The sequence below is a fragment of the Salvelinus sp. IW2-2015 genome, linkage group LG6.2 (assembly GCF_002910315.2).
Source record: "Salvelinus sp. IW2-2015 linkage group LG6.2, ASM291031v2, whole genome shotgun sequence".
NCBI classification, from domain to species: Eukaryota; Metazoa; Chordata; class Actinopteri; order Salmoniformes; family Salmonidae; genus Salvelinus; species Salvelinus sp. IW2-2015.
This window is the reverse complement of record NC_036846.1, coordinates 8,974,539-8,993,129: the sequence shown is the minus strand read 5'-3', so window position 1 is coordinate 8,993,129 and position 18,591 is coordinate 8,974,539. Positions and strand designations below refer to the sequence as shown.

At 44.0% G+C, this 18,591-nt stretch overlaps 1 protein-coding gene across 3 annotated transcripts in view; it reads right to left on the bottom strand.

The window, feature by feature from the left end:
• Nucleotides 1-830: 830 nt before the first annotated feature.
• The window catches only part of LOC111965794 (ankyrin repeat domain-containing protein 50), a 38,849-nt gene continuing 21,088 nt past the window's right edge, over nucleotides 831-18,591 (bottom strand). For all 3 annotated transcript variants that reach the window (XM_023990094.2, XM_023990096.2, XM_023990097.2), the window contains 2 exons: nucleotides 4,363-7,904; nucleotides 831-3,860 (listed from right to left, as the gene is read on the bottom strand). In XM_023990094.2, the coding sequence (XP_023845862.1) occupies nucleotides 4,366-7,904 (3,539 nt within the window). In that variant the 3' untranslated portion in view covers nucleotides 831-3,860; nucleotides 4,363-4,365. The remainder of the gene's footprint in view (nucleotides 3,861-4,362; nucleotides 7,905-18,591) is intronic.

Sequence of the window (18,591 nt, the reverse complement as noted above, 5' to 3'; positions counted from 1 at the left end):
AGCTTGGCACAGCCCTCTGTTCCACTTCAGTTTGATCCAAGTGCTGCGATGCATGCAATGTCCTGGTTAGGCCCTCCACCATCAACTGCACGGTGGGGAAAGATTGACAGTGTAGCCTGTGGTTATATAGCTTTAATAACAGGAAAATCAGACCCTATTCTTTATCTACCTTCTGCATTATGACCAAATGTCCACCCCACTGGGGGCTACTGAATCAGGCTTTTATTTGACTTCATCTATGCTCTGATAAGATGGCTATAAATAATTATGGTTGCAATGCAATCTTTAATTTGAGTCAGATATCCACTATGGAGACTCGTTGAAAAATGGGAGTTGGATAAATTTCAGTGTCAATTTGTCAGTAAAAGACATTATCCAATGAATCAACAGATGACCTTTGTATGTTGCATCATATAGCTGACCTACGTGTCATTGCTGAAGTAAACAGTAGAAAGCCATGTATTATTATTAGATAACACAATTGACACAAGGTTCATTGGGAAACGACTATCCCAGAACGTGACATACTTCTCGAGAGGATACAGTGGTCAAGTCAATCTGTGTGTATATGTAGGCCTCATGAGATTCAACGCATTAAGGCAGGCAACAATGCCAAAACAGGCAATTATTTGACAAGAGAAGAAACGGTTGCCCAATGCTTAGGGATGCATGTAATGGCCTTCGACACGTAAGGTTATCATATAGGGAACAGACATAGCGTAGTATGCATCTCTGTTAAGTGTCTGGTACAGTGGTTAAAAGGATTAATTGAGAATATGGTGATAATTAAATTACAATAATGTAACAATAGAGAGTCTAACTTCCAGCAGTAAAGCAAATATGTTTATTAAGCACTTTAATATACATCAAAAAATTCGGCTTAATAGAGTACAGGAAATACATTTTTAAATGAAAAGTTCAATGTACATGGTAAGCTATTTACAATCAAATTGTTTAGGGTCAATTCAAAACGATATTACAGACGACACAGGCAAGACAAATAATGACAGTTTGATAGATGGCGAAACAAGTTTGAATACTTGTCCAGAATTGATCCTAAAATGAGACCTTCCTTTATACCTTCATACTGTAGCACACCTTCAAGCTGTACCGGAGAGCGGAGGGCTTTGACTTGGGCTTATACCGTATGTGTGTGTGCATGCGACAGCTTTACGTTTTTTTTCTCTTGGCACAAAATTGCTCACTGTTAACATTGTGAAAAGCCTGCAAAAATATGACACGCAAATGCTCACACAGCTCCACATAGTCCATTAGAAACACATGTTTCCAATCCCAAAGCACCATCTCCAGGACCCTCCCTTGCCAGCGGAGCTAGAGCTGGGGTAACTGATCTGCAGCCGCTCGGGCGAAGAAGAAAAAAGCTGTTTCAACTTTGGCATGATAAGCATACATTTCAAACAATGGCTTAAAAACATCATATTATTGAAGTCTACTACTAGGTGAAGTCGTGACAAGTAAACCTTGAGCCTTTTTTGTGTCTTGCCACAAAATATACTGCAATTATCAGAACATAGCCACACTACAATAGGGGAAACAAAGCTTGAATTTAGTTTCTTGCATTGCAGGTTATATATAGAATTCTGTCAACGAATGCATTCACCCCGGTTTAAGCTTGAGACCTTTGCATTCAGCACCAAACTCTGTAGTTGACAGTATACTAACGGTTATTTTAATCCATTTAAATGCACACAGAAACAAATGAAAAGTCCCACAGGGACAAAATGAAATCACATTGGTTTAACGTTTTCAACGAACTCTCCCCCTTAGCTACTGTATCTGCAGTACTACAATACACACAGCAAAGAAAATAGTATTAAGACGACCAAAATGGAGTCCAAAATAACTGCAGGAATTTTTTGAACACAGCACCATGATAGAGCTTACAATACAAATGAAAGTGGCTTTTTCCTAAATAAATATGCTTGATTATATAGCAAATTGCCTTAACTATTATCATATTACACACAGCATAGTCTACATGACCAGAAGTATGTGGACACCTGCCTGTCAAACATCTCATTCCAAAATCATAGGCATTAATATGGAGTTGGTCCCCCTTTGCTGCTATAATAGCCTCTACTCTTCTGCGTAGGCTTTATACTAGATGTTGAAACATTGTTGTGGGACTTGCTTCCATTCAGCCACAAGAGCATTAGTGAGGTTGGACACTGATGTTGGACGATTAGGCCTGACTCACAGTCGGCATTCCAATTCATCCCAAAGGTGCTGAGGTCAGGCCAGTCAAGTTCTTCCACACCATTTCTGTATGGACCTCACTTTGTGCACAGGGGCATTGACATGCTGAAACAGGTAGGAAGCACAGAATTGTCTAGAATGTCACAGCATTAAGATTTCCCTTAACTGGAACTAAGGAGCCTGAACCATTTTCTATTTAATGAGGCAAGTTAGTTAAGAACAAATTCTTATTTTCAATGACAGCCTGGGTTAACTGCCTTGTTCAGGGGCAGAACAACAGATTTTTACCCTGTCATCTCTGGGATTTGATCTAGCAACCTTTCKGTTACAAGTCCAACGCTCTAACCACTAGGCTACCTAACCACTAGGCTACCAACCCCATGAAAACAGCCCCAGACCATTATTCCTCCTCCACCAAACTTTAGTTGGCACTATGCATTGGGGCAGGTAGCGTTCTCCTGGCATCCACTAAACCCAGATTCTTCCGTCGGACTGCCAGACGGTGAAGTGTGATTCATCACTCCAGAGAACACGTGTCCACTGCTGCAGAGTACAATGGCGGCGAGCTCTATACCACCCCAACCCACTCCGACACTTGGCATTGCGCATGGTGATCTTAGGCTTGTGTGCGGCTGCTCAGCCATGGAAACCCATTTCATGAAACTCCCGAGGAGCACKTATTGTGCTGACGTTGCTTCCAGAGGCAGTTTGGAACTCGGTAGTGAGTGTTGCAACCGAGGACAGACGATTTTTACACGCTTCAGCACTCGGTGGTCCTATTCTGAGCTTGTGTGGCCTACCACTTCCAAGGCATGCCGTTGTTGCTCCTAGACATTTCCACTTCACAATAATAGCACTTACAGTTGACCGGGGCAGCTCTAGCAGGGCTGAAATTTGACGAACTGACTTGTTGGAAAGGTGGCATCATATGACTGTGCCATGTTGAAAGTCACTGTGCTCTTCAGGCCATTCTACTGACAATGTTTGTCTATGGAGATTGCATTTCTGTGTGCTTGATTTTATACCCCTCAGCAACAGGTGTGGCTGAAATAGCAGAATCCACTCATTTGAAGGGGTGTCCACATACTTTTTTATATATAGTATATGCTTAGCACACTGAACAAAGTTAACACCAATTATTTGGGGTTTTCAGAAAGACAGAGTATCAACGCGTGCAACATTATCCCATGTCATCGATTATCTTGATGTCCCTCTGATCAGATGTGACAATGTACTCAGCGGTAAATTGCTGTTGGTGTGTATGATTGCAGGACAAAACAACACAAAAAAATATATATATGATCCTTTTGAACAATTAGTTTGAAACACATGAGCATAAACGGGAGACTGAACAAATGCATGTTTGTCATTCTCTTTTTAAAAAGTGCATACACTGCATAAATATCAATACATTAAATTAAATGATAGTGTGCATGATTACACTGAGAAGACTGTAACAGATGTAGGCACATTGAAGTATCAGTTCATGTAAGCCTTGTGCAGCGATCAACATTCTTCCCTTAGGTTTTCTGAGGTGTTCCACTTGAGAGTGGAAAACAATTCAATCGGTTCTTATGCGGATGAAAATAGTTGCTTTGGCACATTCCCTCCGATGTCTGCATGACGAATGGCATTCAAGACATCTGAAACGGTAATGAAAATGATTTGGGTTAGTGCTGAGTTGGAAAACATCGTAGTCTTCTTGGCCAGAGAAGGACATTCTTTGAAATGCATCAGTCATGTTCAAGTTTGTTTAAGTTCTACTAATGATAATAAAATATTGACAGGATATTTCCATACAGTGTTTCCAGTAGTGGTGAGTGAGTCATTAGATTGTATTTTAATAACAACATACTGTATCAACAACGTGGCAATCAATCATACAAGTAATATACAGACATGTATACTAGTATACAGGGATTCTGATCTTCAGCCTACATCCCATCCCTGCATGTTGTTAACTTGTACTTATATCTTCAAGATGTAATGAGACCATTTGAAACCATTCTGAAAATAAAGCACGTCTGAATTGATCATCTACTTATTATGTCATTAATAAAACAACTGTTGAACGCCAGAAGAACTCTAGAGTCGGTGGTTAATGCTTAGAAAAAAGCATGACATCAGATTAGTTTAAACACTTACCAGCTATAATGGAGTCTCCTTTTTGTAGTTAAACCCAGGGTCAGATCCTTCTATCTGCAGTTTCAAGACTTGTTTAAGGCTTAATTCAGTCTCCCCTATAGGGTAGTTCTCCAGAACGTCCTGGTGTCCTCTATTCTGTACAGTCCTATGGACAGAAACCCTCCCGAGGAAAACCTGATTGCCCTGAAGATGGTAGTTGGGGTTGGTCATAATGCCATTTCGCTTCTTCTCTGCAATGCTCTGCTGTTGGATGAACAACTGCTCTTGGGTCAGTCCCACTTCTGGCTGGGTGGAGCCACCAACCATGATCTTGCAATGAGGATCTTTCACCGCAATGCTCGCTACAGACTTGTTGAGCGCAATCCTCTTATCAAACTGGGTCATCTCATATTCTAACACCTGACCCTGGGTTGAGCCAATGCTCTTGAGCCTTTTCTTGTCTCCAGACCCCCCTTTGCTGTTGGATGTGGTATTTTCGGTCTTACTCCCTTTGGTCGACTTGAGACTTGGCTTAACCTGAGCCCAGTCAAATTCACTTGGAGACCCCGGCTGATGTCCAATGGACTTGGTGGTGGAGGAAGGTGAGACGATGGATTGTCGGCTCCGACTGCGAGGCAGAGAGTGTTGCTGGATTTGCTCTGTGAAGGTCATTCCGTGGAAACTATCTATCGGCACAGTCTGCGCAGTCGCTGTGGACGAGGTGGTTCTCAGTGAGGAGTTCTTAGAACTTTTGAGGGAATTATTTGAGAGAGACAACTTCTGTCTGTCCACGGTAGAGTCAGGAGATTCCGAAGGGGAGCTGAAGGCGTGGACAGGACCGTTCTGTAAACCACGTCCAGATGACTGCATATCTCCAGCTCCTGTGCTGCCAGAGCTGTTGGATTTGATTGTGAGGGAGTGCATTTTCCCAGATACAGAGAGTGGGATTTTCTGTTCCATAGTGTGTACTGGCGAAGGACTACAGCCATTAAGACTCGAGGCCCCATACTTCTCAAGAAGTTTGATGATCATTGAATGCCCCCCTTTTGCAGCCACACGCATGGCTGTGCGTCCAAACTGGTCTGCGTGGTTGGGGTCAGCGCCATGCTCCAGAAGGATCTGCACTACATCTCTGTGCCCCTCTTGGGCAGCAATGCCAAGCGCTGTTGCCCCCTGATTACATGTATTATCCACGTGAGTGCCATTGTCAATCAAGAACTGCACAACGTTTGCGTGGCCTTGCCAAGCTGCTGACTGGAGGGCGGATCGCTTCTCGTTGTCACAAGAGTTCACGTCGGCATGATAGTTGATCAGCATCCTGACCATTTCTACATGCCCTTGCCAGCAGGACACGTGGAGGGCTGTCCTTCCCTCTGTGTCGCTGACTTCCACATTTGCCCCATTTTCCAGGAAGTACTCCGCCATTGCTAGCTGATTCTCAAGTGCCAATATGTATAATGTTGGGCGTCCGTCTGCGTCTTTATARTCTATATCAGCRCCATGACTCAGCAACAGTTCAACAATATCCCTGTGRCCTTCCAGTGCAGCCGCCCTGAGAGAATTCCTCCCATCGTAACCTCTCTGGTCGATGCAAGACTTGTTTTCCAGAAGAATGTGGACACAGTCATAGTGGCCCTCTTGCGCAGACAATATCAGGGGTATTCGACCATCGTTATCCACCTCTGTGCATCGGGCACCTTGCTCAATGAGGGCATCGCATACTTGCCGGTGACCCTCGAATGAGGCCATGTGCAGTGGGGTCCAGCCTGAGTCATCTCTGTGATTTTCATCCAGCCCTCTGTCCAGCAGAGTTCGGACCACCTCTACATTCCCTTGAGCAGACGCTATGCTCAGAACAGTTCTTCCTTCACTGTCGATGCTGTCTACAGCTGCACCCCAGAAAAGCAGGGTATTGACAACAGAGGCATGGCCCATGGATGCTGCTGCAAGAAGAGGAGTTCGGCCATTGTTGTCAGTGTGATCCACATCAGCTCCACCTTCCAGCAGCAGATCAACTACGTCCACATGTCCTTCATAGGCAGCCACAAGGAGGGGTGTCATGCAGTCTTTGTCGCAGTGGTCGACCTCTGCACCCCTGTCAATGAGGAGGCTTACGACAGAGGCATGACCTTTACTGGCAGGCACACAGAGAGCAGCAACTGAGAGTGCTGTCCTTCCGTCCGCATCTTCATGGTTCACCTCTGCCCCATGTTCCAAGAGGTGCTCTACGATTTCTCTGTGCCCCATGTATGCCGCTGCAATGAGAGCCGTCCTTCCTTCATTGTCTGCTTTGTTGACTTCTGCCCCGTGTTGGAGGAGGTTCAGCACGATGTCTTCATGGCCTCCCCAAGCTGCGGCTCTCAAGGCGGTTCTGCTGTCGGCATCAGCACAGTCAACTTTGGCACCGGCGTAGAGGAGAGCAGACACCACCTCTGAATGCCCACCCCAGGCCGCAGACCTAAGGGCGGTCCACCCATCATGGTCTGTGTGATTGATGTTTGCCTCACAGCCAATGAGGCAGTTGACCACCTTAGTGTGCCCTTGTCTTGCAGCAAGAGTAAGTGCCGTTTGTCCATGGCTGTCCTCCAGCTCCATGTTGGCTCTTCTGGATATGAGAAAGTTCACCACATCCAGGTTTCCACTGTACGCAGCATTGGCCAGCAAAGTTCTGCCACTGGAGTCACATTGGTTCACAGAGGCCCCATTGTCTAGCAATGTCCGAATGGAATCCTCTCTCTCCAGTGCCTGCTGCACTATGCAGGAGGCATGGTCGTCCTCRTTGTTGACATGAGCCCCAGCTTTGACCAGAAGCTGCAGCACCTCCTGTTCTTTAGGTATGGAGGTGGAAAGAGAGTCTTTAGTGGGTGTGCCATTCCACACCATCCAAAGAGCCAGGTTGAAAGAGYCTATCTTCAGGTTGGATTTGATCAGATGCAGGGCAAACTCCTGCACCTCCAGCGGTTTGAGCTGCTTGGCCCTGCAAGTGTAACTCATTGCCATCATTCTATGTCCCTCCGCTTCATTACACAAGTACTTTTGGGTACAATGCTTAACATCCAGGAGCCACTCGGCAAAACTGTAGTGAAAGAGGATCTTAGTACTTCTGAGGCCATCGATCAACAACTTGGAGAGGATGTCCATCTTCTTCTGAAAGTCCTCCATGGTGAGGGCCATGTTTTTGGTCCAGACAGCATAGTAAAGCTCCTTRACAGTAAGCGGCCTGCAGGTGGCGAGGATCACGTTGAGGATGGGCTGGACTTTGGCAAACTGCTTCCGTACAAACAGCCTTTGGCAGAGCCACAAGTAGAGGCCGTTGAGCGTRCCGGGGATGTCGCGGATCTCTCGCAGCATGATGAAGTTCTCCACCACCCCATCCAGCACTCGCTCCAGGTACAGGAAGCAGCCGCTGCTTTTGATGTGCAGCTGGTTTAGCATCTCGGCCGTCTCCTTGGTAAGATGCTGGCGAAGGGCCTCCTCCTGGTCGAGTCTGTGGAGGATGTACTGCTGCACGTCCTTGACGATGTAGGCTTTACGAAGGTCATCCAGGCTGATTTTACGGAATCCTAGAAAATAGAAGAAAAAAAACGATTAGTTTACCACCAACTTTCATTTCCACCAACTTCTTCCCACACATTTCCAATATTAATTTGGCAGTGTTACAGTGTATCAGAGTAATACAGAGCGGGTATAATTAGTCTTTCCACTGAATTTCAGCACTCATACAAAGATAAGTAATACATTTTCCCATGGTGACCCTAAATTCTCAGAAAGACGTCTGACCTTCAGAATATAGTCACTCCATTTTCCCCATTGATCTTTTACCTTTGAAAAATTATATCACATCAAGCTTTCATTTCCTAAAGCAGAGACTAATTAGTGGTAAAGCCATGTTGTTAAAATRAAACCTTTCAAAGGAATTGAGAGCATGACCCTGGTCTCTGGCAGAGWAATCAGTCCWGCATCAGTATGGCAGATATTTTGTGAAGGACTACGGAAAACAAAGCCGCTGTAATTGATGCTCTAAAGGGGTATTTGATGCATAAGGCATTTGATTATCCTAAGAAAACACAATATATTATCATTCCAATACATTTAACCAAAGACATATCAATAAGATTGTAAAATATACTGCACAATAATATAAAACGCAACATGCAACAATTTCAAAGATTTTACTGACTTGCAATTCATAAGGAAATCAGTAAAAAGTTAATTAGCCCCTAATCTATGGATTTCACATGACTGGGAATACAGATAKATATTTTTTAAAAGGTATTTGTGTTGGCCACAGATACCTTAMAAATAAGTAGGGGCTTGGACAAGAAAACCAGTCAGTTTCTGGTGTGACCACGATTTGCCTCATGCAGCGCGACACATCTCCTTCRCATAGAGTGATCAGGCTGTTGATTGTGGCCTGTGGAATGCTGTCCCRGTCCTCTTCAATGGCTGTGAAAAGTTGCTGGATATTGGCAGAAATCATACTGAAACATGAGGTGATGGCGGTGGAAGAATGGCACAACGATGGGCCTCAGGATCTCGTCACGGTAGCTCTGTGAATTCAAATTGCCATCGTGTTCGTAGCTTATGTCTGTCCATACCAAAACCCCATCGCCACCATGGGGCACTCTGTTCACAATGTTGACATCAGCAAACGGCTCTCGGCTCTCCCACACAACGCCATTCATGTGGTGTGCAGTTGTGAGGCCGGTTGGACGCATTGTCAAATTCTCTAAAACAATGTTAGAGGCGGCTTATGGTAKAGAAAGTAACATTCAATTCTCTGGCAACATCTCTGGTGGACATTCCTGCAGTCAGCATGCCAATTGCACRSTCCCTCAAAACTTGAGACATCTGTGGCATTGTACATTTTGCACATCTGCACMTTTTAGAGTGGCCTTTTATTGTCCCCAGCACAAGGTACCTGTGTAATGATCATGCTTTTTAACTAGCTTCTTGATATGCCACACCTGTCCGGTCGATGGATTATCTTGGCAAAGGAGAAATGCTCACTAACAGGGATGTAAATGAATTTGTGCACATATTTTGAGAGAAATACGATTACTGTGCGTATGGAACATTTCTGGGATCTTCTATTTCAGCTCATGAAACATGGTACCAACACTTTATATGTTGCGTTTCTATTTTTGTTCAGTCTAAGTAGTTTTGGAAAATAAAGTATGCAAGAAAGACTTTCTTATACAATACACATCAAAATCCTTAAAGCTCAGGGCCCAACTAATTAATTAAAACCTCAGCCCACTAAATTCATTAAAGCTCAGGCCCAACTAATTCATTAAAAGCTCAGGCCCAACTAATTCATTAACTCAGGGCCAACTATTCATTAAAGCTCAGGGCCCAACTAATTCATTAACATCAGGGCCCAACTAATTCATTAAGCTCAGGCCCAACTTATTCATTAAAGCTCAGGCCCAACTAATTCATTGAACCTCAAGGCCCAAAACAATATCATTTAAAGCTCAGGGCCCAACTAATTCATTGAACCTCAGGGCCCAACTAATTCATTAAACCTCAGGGCCCAACTAATTCATTAAACCTCAGGGCCCAACTAATTCATTAAAGCTCAGGGCCCAACTAATTCATTAAAGCTCAGGGCCCAACTAATTCATTAAAGCTCAGGGCCCAACTAATTCATTAAAATGACCTCTCCTCACATACCTCAGAAACATGCATTGAGACCTGTACTGTAATATATTTGAGAGAAAAGCCACAAAGTAGGTAACACCTGGGAGCCATTTCCATTTTATAGTACACCGATGGCCATAAGACAACTCTACTGCTTCACTCATTAACAGACTACATGCACAGACCAGACCTTCAGAAAGAAATCTCCATGGGTCTTAATGAATGACCCCACTAATGTGCAGTAGCAATCCTTTCCCAGATAGGGGAAAACAGCTCCATGCCAGACTGCTAACAGACATGTAGGGGGAAACTTCCTTCATGTTGAAGCAGTTAGCTCAGGCTACACACCCAAGGGCAGGGGAAGCATTTCCGCATAGATTTATTTACTGTTCCCATGGTCTCAGGCCTTCTGGGGMAGACGGGAAACAAGAGACTCGTTCAATGTTGACATATTTCTCAATTCTAAACTAGCCTCCTGCTGTGGGAAACGGGTGTTAAATTCCTTTCTTTTATCTAATTGCCTACATCATCAAAAACAACCGCTTCTAAATGTTTCCTGAAGAAATGAGCTCATTTCCTGCTGCCTGGGTTAGGGTAACCGGGTTAATTAAATGAAGGTACCTTAAACACACCCACATGATAAATAAAACAAACATTACAAAGTAAGGATCTGAGAGGATTCTAGACAGAGACTAATGACAACATTTAGACACAATTAACATGCTCAGAATCAATCAGTGCCATTAATACTACAACCTGGGTTGGTTTGATTGTCTGTGCACAAGTATCACAAAGCCTGTGGCATTGTTCCCTCCATTAATAAGACTATGCAGAAAGAAGACTATGAAACCTTATCCCACACAGGGGCAATGGAGCCACACCTGTAGGTACATGAGGCACACCCCTCTAATCATTGTCATTGTAGCTTTCGATACATGCACCTGGCAGTACTCATACATGTGCGAATAACCAATCCTTGAGGAATATAAAATGTTCCATGCAAGTTACGGCTAATTATGTTCTACATTATAAAATGCCATTCCTAATAATTACAAACGGCTATCTGTGGTATATTACCATTCCATGCTATAACGGAAACGACAAAAAACTATGCAGCTAATCTGTCCTACATAATGTAGTCACTAATAACAGAGTACAGTAGGATCACCATAATATTACTTACAACCCAATGACCCAAAGCCTCTGTGTGTCAGTCAATGTTTTTAGCAACAGAGTATTTTCCACTGCCTCTCCCAGGCCCTGTGGCCTCCTGCTCCACCTCAGTCTCATTCTTCGCTAAGCATTCGGGATCCCTCCAGCAGAGACAGGAAACCCACTGCCCGAGAGGAGGAAGAGGCCATTAAGAGGGGGGACTGAACGATATCTATGACAGATGACCTAAAAGTCCATTTTAGCCAGCCGGAAGCTTTGCCTCAGCATGTTGTCTTTTAAAAGGTTGTCTCAATGTTTGATTTAGACATGTGTAACCCGCCATCAGAGTATCAGTGAATCASACTGCACTGTAGCAGTTATTTATTTCTCTAGACAACGATTAACAACAAATGCACTCCTTCTCTCCTACAGTTTTGAGACTACTGTCCTCCCCCAGTTCCTACATAGTTGTTCATATGTACATTATGAACACTGGTGATGTGGAAAAGTCAAGAGGARGAAAAAAGAGAAAGCAAGTTAACCACAGCCATCTTGAAATAGAGCATTATCCCTGAAAACATTTCCAGAGGCCCAGAGAAAGGAAAAGAAAGAAATGAACAAGCATGGGCCCCCTATCTGAACACACCAGAGGTCTTTTCATTAAATGACTATAAATGGAGGAATCTGACCTACAATTCCCACTTGAGTCATCACAGACATCACTTCATATGGCCTGAAACTCTGCTGTGCAGTCATGGCAATATCATTGTTCTCCTCGTGTGGCACAGATGAACACAAGAGAAAGTTGAGGCAACAACTTCGGCTCATCGCAGTAGCAGATGTAGTCACTAGCAACACAATGAACTGCTATCAGAGGTCTGCATGACTCATGTTGCACAGGCCTTTCAAGAAGCGTGTTTTCTTTTAACTGCAGGCAAGGACATGATGCCAAGGCCTTGAAACTTTTCCAGGTCAACTGGACCACAGTCAATTGTAACTGGGGGGCTGCAACAGTACGAGCATAGATGGCAGTGGTCTGAACAGAGAGGGACAGCTAACCAACCAACAACTGACGCATTCATCAGGTAGGGGATGCAGCGCCGAGTACAGGCCTCTGAGCCAGCTGCTGCTCGTTACGGAACTGGATAGTAGCCACGAGAGACACAGTCCAATACAAAATGAGGAACCGTTGTCAGATGACAAATGAGGTAGGGTGTGTGTGTATGGAGTGGGGGGTGGTTCCAGGTTCTGACCCATGGACCTGGTTCTGACCGACAGCGTCTGTAATTTGTCACGTTCTTCGCGAGCCACCATATTAAGTCATAAGATCCAAAAGGTAAACAGAAACCCTAGCTCCTCTCCTCTAGCCTGCCGTAACCCCCCCCCCCTCGACAAACGCCTGTCCAACAGCTGCAGAGGTCTTGGCTCCAACACCGAGAACGGCAGCCTCCCAAACACAAGTATGTGGGACGAGACTCTGCTCAAACCGTCTGTAGAAAAATAAGTCTTAAAAGCTGCAGTTGTCTTTTCATTTTGAAAAATGTTTGCTGCACGCTCGAACACTGATTACATTAGATAAATGTTAGTGAACTGCTGAAAAGATGCCATAGTCTATTTGTTATTGAGAAATGAAATATAGATGGAAGTTGGTATTTATGAAAGTCTCATTTAAAAGAAGTAAGAAATGAAAACTGTAACTGTACTCAAGTTCAGTTGTTGGGAGAAACATAACCATGTCAATTATTTCTGTGCCATTTTTGTCCTTACACGGCATCCTGACACGAGAAGCAGAATTAAACGTGCCACTGGAAACAACTACATAAACATTCAAACAATTAATTTGCAGAGAGTAATCCTGGCGGCGCAAGCATGAAYGGGTCTTGTCCGAACGTGTCCTCTCCTGAATTTCAAAACGGGAGAGGACACCTTCCAGTTAGACCTGTTGTGGTAACTGAGTGGACTGGGGCACACTGAAAGGTATACACGTCGGTCCGTTTAGTACAGCCTAGTATGACAGTCTACAATCTAATGGTCCCATCAAGCCACCTGCATGAAAACGCATCACACGCTGCAGGAATACATCTATCAAAKATGATATATGTGAAACACTGCAGAACCTGCAGACTGATTAGGGGAARTATCCAGCCAATGAAACGCTGTGTTGTATTCCAGAGATACTACAGGATAGTGGTATGAGATGAATTCATAAGGCAGCACACCTGGCTGGCTATGCTCAGTCTTTGACCCACAACGGGTCACTATATCTTCAGCTGGATTGACATGAAGCCTCCTTTTTGCATGCAGCTGCACCAATGACTAGCCTTTTTCTCCAGATGACATTTTGAAAGCTTGCATTAAACTGATGGTGATACTATGTTTCACAACAAGGGCCAGCCATTTATCCAGACCGCATGACCTAAAAAGTAAAAAATAGTTAGTTAAAAGAACAGTATTGTTTTGGTTGCATCTTGCCATGGTTCAACTCTTAATGACCTAATTAATATATATGTTTTAAATTCATTGTCATTAGCAGACTCTCTTATCCAGAGTGACTTACAGGAGCAATTTAGGGTTAAGTGCCTTGCTCATGGGCACATCAACAGATTTTTCACCCAGTCGGCTCGGGGATTCGCACCAGCGACCTTTCRGTTACTGGCCCAATTCTCTTGACCGCTAGGTTATCTTCCGCCCTTTGACCCACTCTTTATGATTTTCCAGTCTTTTCCAGTCTTGGATGCCAATCATGTTTTATTTGCCGTCACTTCAAATAAACCTCTATCTGCTATCGGTGTGCAGCAGGGAGTCTGGAACCATTTTGTTCAGCATGTCCACGCACCAGATTTAAAGCTCAGCCCATGGAATGTTCACAGAGCTCGCTGTAAAATCAGGTACTTGCAAAGTTTTTCTTGGCATGATAGTCGGAGTCAGTCTGGCATATCACCCTGTCTTTAGCACACTTTACCCTGCGTTGCAAGGCGAACCATTGGCTTGCCAGAAATTATAGGGCATTTATTTTCCTCAAATCAAATTAAGACCTAATTAAAGATCCCTGTATCGAAACGAGAACCGACATGCCTATACAGAAACCTAAAGAGAATACTAATCTTGTTATATGAAACCGGGATTGTTGGCAGGGCCATGCTGCATTCCAGAAGGCCATCACCTAGAAGGCAAAGAGACAGAGTTCTTCAACCATGTCTTGAGTCATGTTTCTGCGGTGCAGCACCAAAGGTCTCATAGATACACAGACACAGAAGACCTGTAATTTGCTTGGCTGTCAGACTGCTCGTGGTAAATACAGCATTCAGGGGGATTATAGTTGTCTTCAGCACAGCCAAGTAGCGCTCAACACGCAGACCCAGACACTAACCAGCATACAGGAATACAAACCTGATGCACAATCTGTAAACACCAACTCAGCAACTATGAAGTTAACGGCAACTATGATGTTAGTAGATAAATATAACCTATATCTAATGATGGTTAACAATTTGATTGCCTCAAAGGTATTAGACTGTGCAACCAAAACAAACATATCAAAATAACCATAGAACAACCAAATACTATCATTTTAAGGATATTTTAGTCCGTTGAGGCTATGCATTCTGTAAGCAATACCTTCCTGACAAAGAAGTGGTCCACATATCTAGCACAAAGTTATTTGAATGGTCACTTSCACTGACATCCCTCCCATTTCTAATGATTTTACATCACCCGTACTAGGTCCACGCTTCCTACATCTATGACAATATGTCATGACAGTGGAGCCTGCTGGTTAATGATAGGCCATCCAAACACCATCTTCATCCCTCTTTGGGGAGCATTCCACTCCTGGTGTAGAATAAATAAACAGTCCTCGATGCTTTACAGCCATATTTGTGTTGTCAGCAGGCCAGAATATAGTGAGGCCTCTCCATTTGCACGAAAAAGAAGAAAACAACTCCCAGGATGGAGACCTTTGAGTGCTTTGACTTTCTTTCGGAGGGGCCCTATGCTCTGCGGCCCCTCGTAACCAAGCGTGGGTCTGCAGACAAGGGCTGGTCTGAGAGCTATGGTGGGGGGGCAGGAAAGGCCTGCTTTTTTCATTTCTGGTCAGTGGTTTTAAATCAGGCCTGTCACCTGGCTTTGGTGCAAAGAATGGTCCATTCACAGCCGGAGCAGAGGAGGCACAGCTCCTCACTAGGGTGGACTACAGCTCCTCACTAGGGTGGACTACAGCTCCTCACTAGGGTGGACTACAGCTCCTCACTAGGGTGGACTACAGCTCCTCACTAGGGTGGACTACAGTCTCTCTCTGAAGAGACGTGAGAAGGAAACAAAAGCTGCTGATAAAACCACCGTTTCAAGGGACGGGGGCAGCATAAATGGTGACACACAAGCATGGGGGGAGTAACAGGTATGTACAGTATGTGGTAGACATTAGTTATGGGAAAGATTTATGCTCAATAGCCCAATGGATAAATGTTGTCTCGATAAAGAAATGAACAAGTGAACCCTTATTTCCCTATGGAGGGCAGAAGAATGTCCCCTGGAAGGGTTTAGGCTTCCAGACACCATTCCTGGGYGAAAAACTGAAATATGCCCGTCTTAAAATCCTGTTGCTATACATGGCCAAAAAGAGAACACCATACTGTGTGTCAGCCAATACTCCACCTAAAACTTTATTGGGCAGATGGTATCCATCACTACAGTTCTACTGTACTCTGACAGGGAGACAAGACAGGGCTTCATCATGCATTCCGAATGAGTTTTCACATGAGTAGTCAGTCATTTTCAGTCAAGACTACAATGTTTCACTGCCGCTCTCTGCTGTTTACAAAGAGTGCAGGGCAAACATAGTAAGGCAATCAGACAGTCCGGGAAGAAGCTCTTTCAGCTTAAATCCTGATCATGTTAACCTTCAAGACAAATCAGAGAGAGAGAGAGAGACAGAGAGACAGAGAGAGAGAGACAGAGAGACAGAGAGAGAGACAGAGAGACAGAGAGAGAGACATAGAGACATAGAGACAGAGAGAGAGAGACAGAGAGACAGAGAGAGAGAGAGAAAGAGAGAGAGAGAGAGAGACAGAGAGAGAGACACACACACACACACTAATTTTTTGATAAAATTCGTCAATTTCCATGGGAACATTTTTAGGGATACCATCCAAAATATTCTCCAGGACCATTTGAGCTGAATGGTGGCCTACCCAATGACCTTTTGGTCAGAAGTCGTTCTCCAAACTCAATCTTCACTATATTCATGCGACCGCAAAGTTCCCACAACCACAAAACAGCGTGTTCTGGGCTACAAACACCTCCTCCGCTCAGGACAAACGTGTTATTTTCAATAGGCGTATGCGGTCGCTTTGCAGAGAGCGTGACACTGCACCCTGCCAACACAAACTGGCCTCGTAAACAATACAGAGGACTATTTTTAGTGTACGCTTGGACTCAATTTGATACCCTAAGTCTTRTGGTCTATTTTCATCAAGCTCTACGGGAATTGTGAGTATTCGCACAGCGGTTAAAATAAGTGGGTGTGTCTAATGGACGATCAAGTAAGCGTGCATGTGTGGGAGGCTGCAGAGCTGAACGGTTGCTGATGGTGTGGAAAACACAGGACACTGAACACAGACTAAACCAAAATGAATGGCTTGACTCCATCAAGAAACTCTTGAGTTTTGCTTTCTGTGAATGCTAAACCTATTACTCAGAAGCACAAGCCACTTTATCGGGTGTGTAGACTTTTGATTCTGTGACTGATACAACAGCTAGCAGCATTTCAAAAAACATGTTGACATGTTCATTTTCCATCTGCAACAGACAGGTAAAACGTATCTCGCTGTTTTTATTATTCTGTCTGGCGTTTAAAGTGACAGTAAGCTATGACATGGGCTTGGCCCTTATCAAAGTGACAACTAAAGGGATTGAGAGGAAGGGAGTCAAACAGAAAACACAAGAGATAACTGTTATTTATCCAATTGCTCCATGGTGAATCTTCCTCTCAATAAAACCATATCAAAACAACCAAAAGACAGGGCTGTCTGTTTAAGCACAGAGAAGCCTGTAAGTAAAAATACCAGTAATCATTAATATCACTATTAATTATCAGGAAGCAACTTGCTGATAATGCTTTCTGATAAGGATTATCATGAAGGATTTACATTGGTGGCATATACCAGCAGTAATTCCATCCCCAACAATTGATGTCTCATGAAATCCACAAATACGGATCTACGGATGGGGGCAATCACACATTTCTGATACCTTTCCGCTCATGATGAACGGAATAGCCGAAACGTTTAAAATCGTATGCAAATCAGACAAAGCCTTCCGCTCATGTCAATGTGTGCAATGCAGCTGTGTGTTCTGTGGRCTAAGGACAGTACGGAAAGGAGACATGACAGAGCTACGATTCATCGGCCGCTATGTTCTGTTAGATCAATACTGTTAGGCAGGGGGTCCAGGTCACTGGTGTAATGGGAACTGAATGCCTCTGCAGACCTTCCAGCAACTGTTACCTTCGATTGTCTCGATGCAACGCTTACATTTCAATTTCATATCTATCTTATGTCCATCGGAATTGGCATGGCTGGTCCACACAAGGGTCAAAATATTGATTTAAGAATCCTCTCTCAAATTCCTGCTCATGTAATCGACGTACAAAACAAAACACTGCCATAGAAGAGCTTCAGGCAGGCTTCCAGAACCCTGTCCTTTCACGATTCCAAAAGTCCTTGACTGTGCTCAAAGAAATGTGTGTTTTCACACAGCGCATGTAAATATGGTTGAATCTCTCTAGACATTTCTTGAGTTGTTTGCCCATCTTACTAACATTTGTAGTTATGTGGCAGAATAGGAATCAGTATATCGTCTTGTTCAGAACTGCCAGCTTCCCTGCGTTAACCATGCCCACAGGCAGTAATACCTAAACTAGCATAGCATAGGAATTCTATTCAGCAGAAACCCTAATTGCAATTGGCAACCACTTTCTGAATAGAGCACAGAATAAACGGGGCTGTTTTAAATAGGGTTTTACATGATGTTTCAAGCAGCAACAGGAGGGCATCCGAATCCCCCACATAGTGTTTCAAGAGCTAAAGGGGACACAACAGTGCAGGCTCTGCAGCGGGTATTACACCCACGCTCTCTTACTGGTTCGATTAATGTTACGCCAGCCTCTCTGCTCATCACCCAATAGTGGGCTGGTATTCTGACAGCTCGATAATGGCCGCTAGTTCGGCTTGTCATGGCACATAGAGCAGTAGTCGTTTTCGCAAGACACCGTGATATTTAGGCGTTCTGTGGCAGGACCTAATCTTTTTAGCATTTCATGATGTTAAAATCTATATGGAATTAGCATTCGCTGAGCCGACGTGGCTGGAAGCACAGCATGACATGTGCTTTGTTTAATAGCTGCCGAAAAGGCTGACATTTATCACGACACGGAATAGAATCATCTGTACTCCAGAA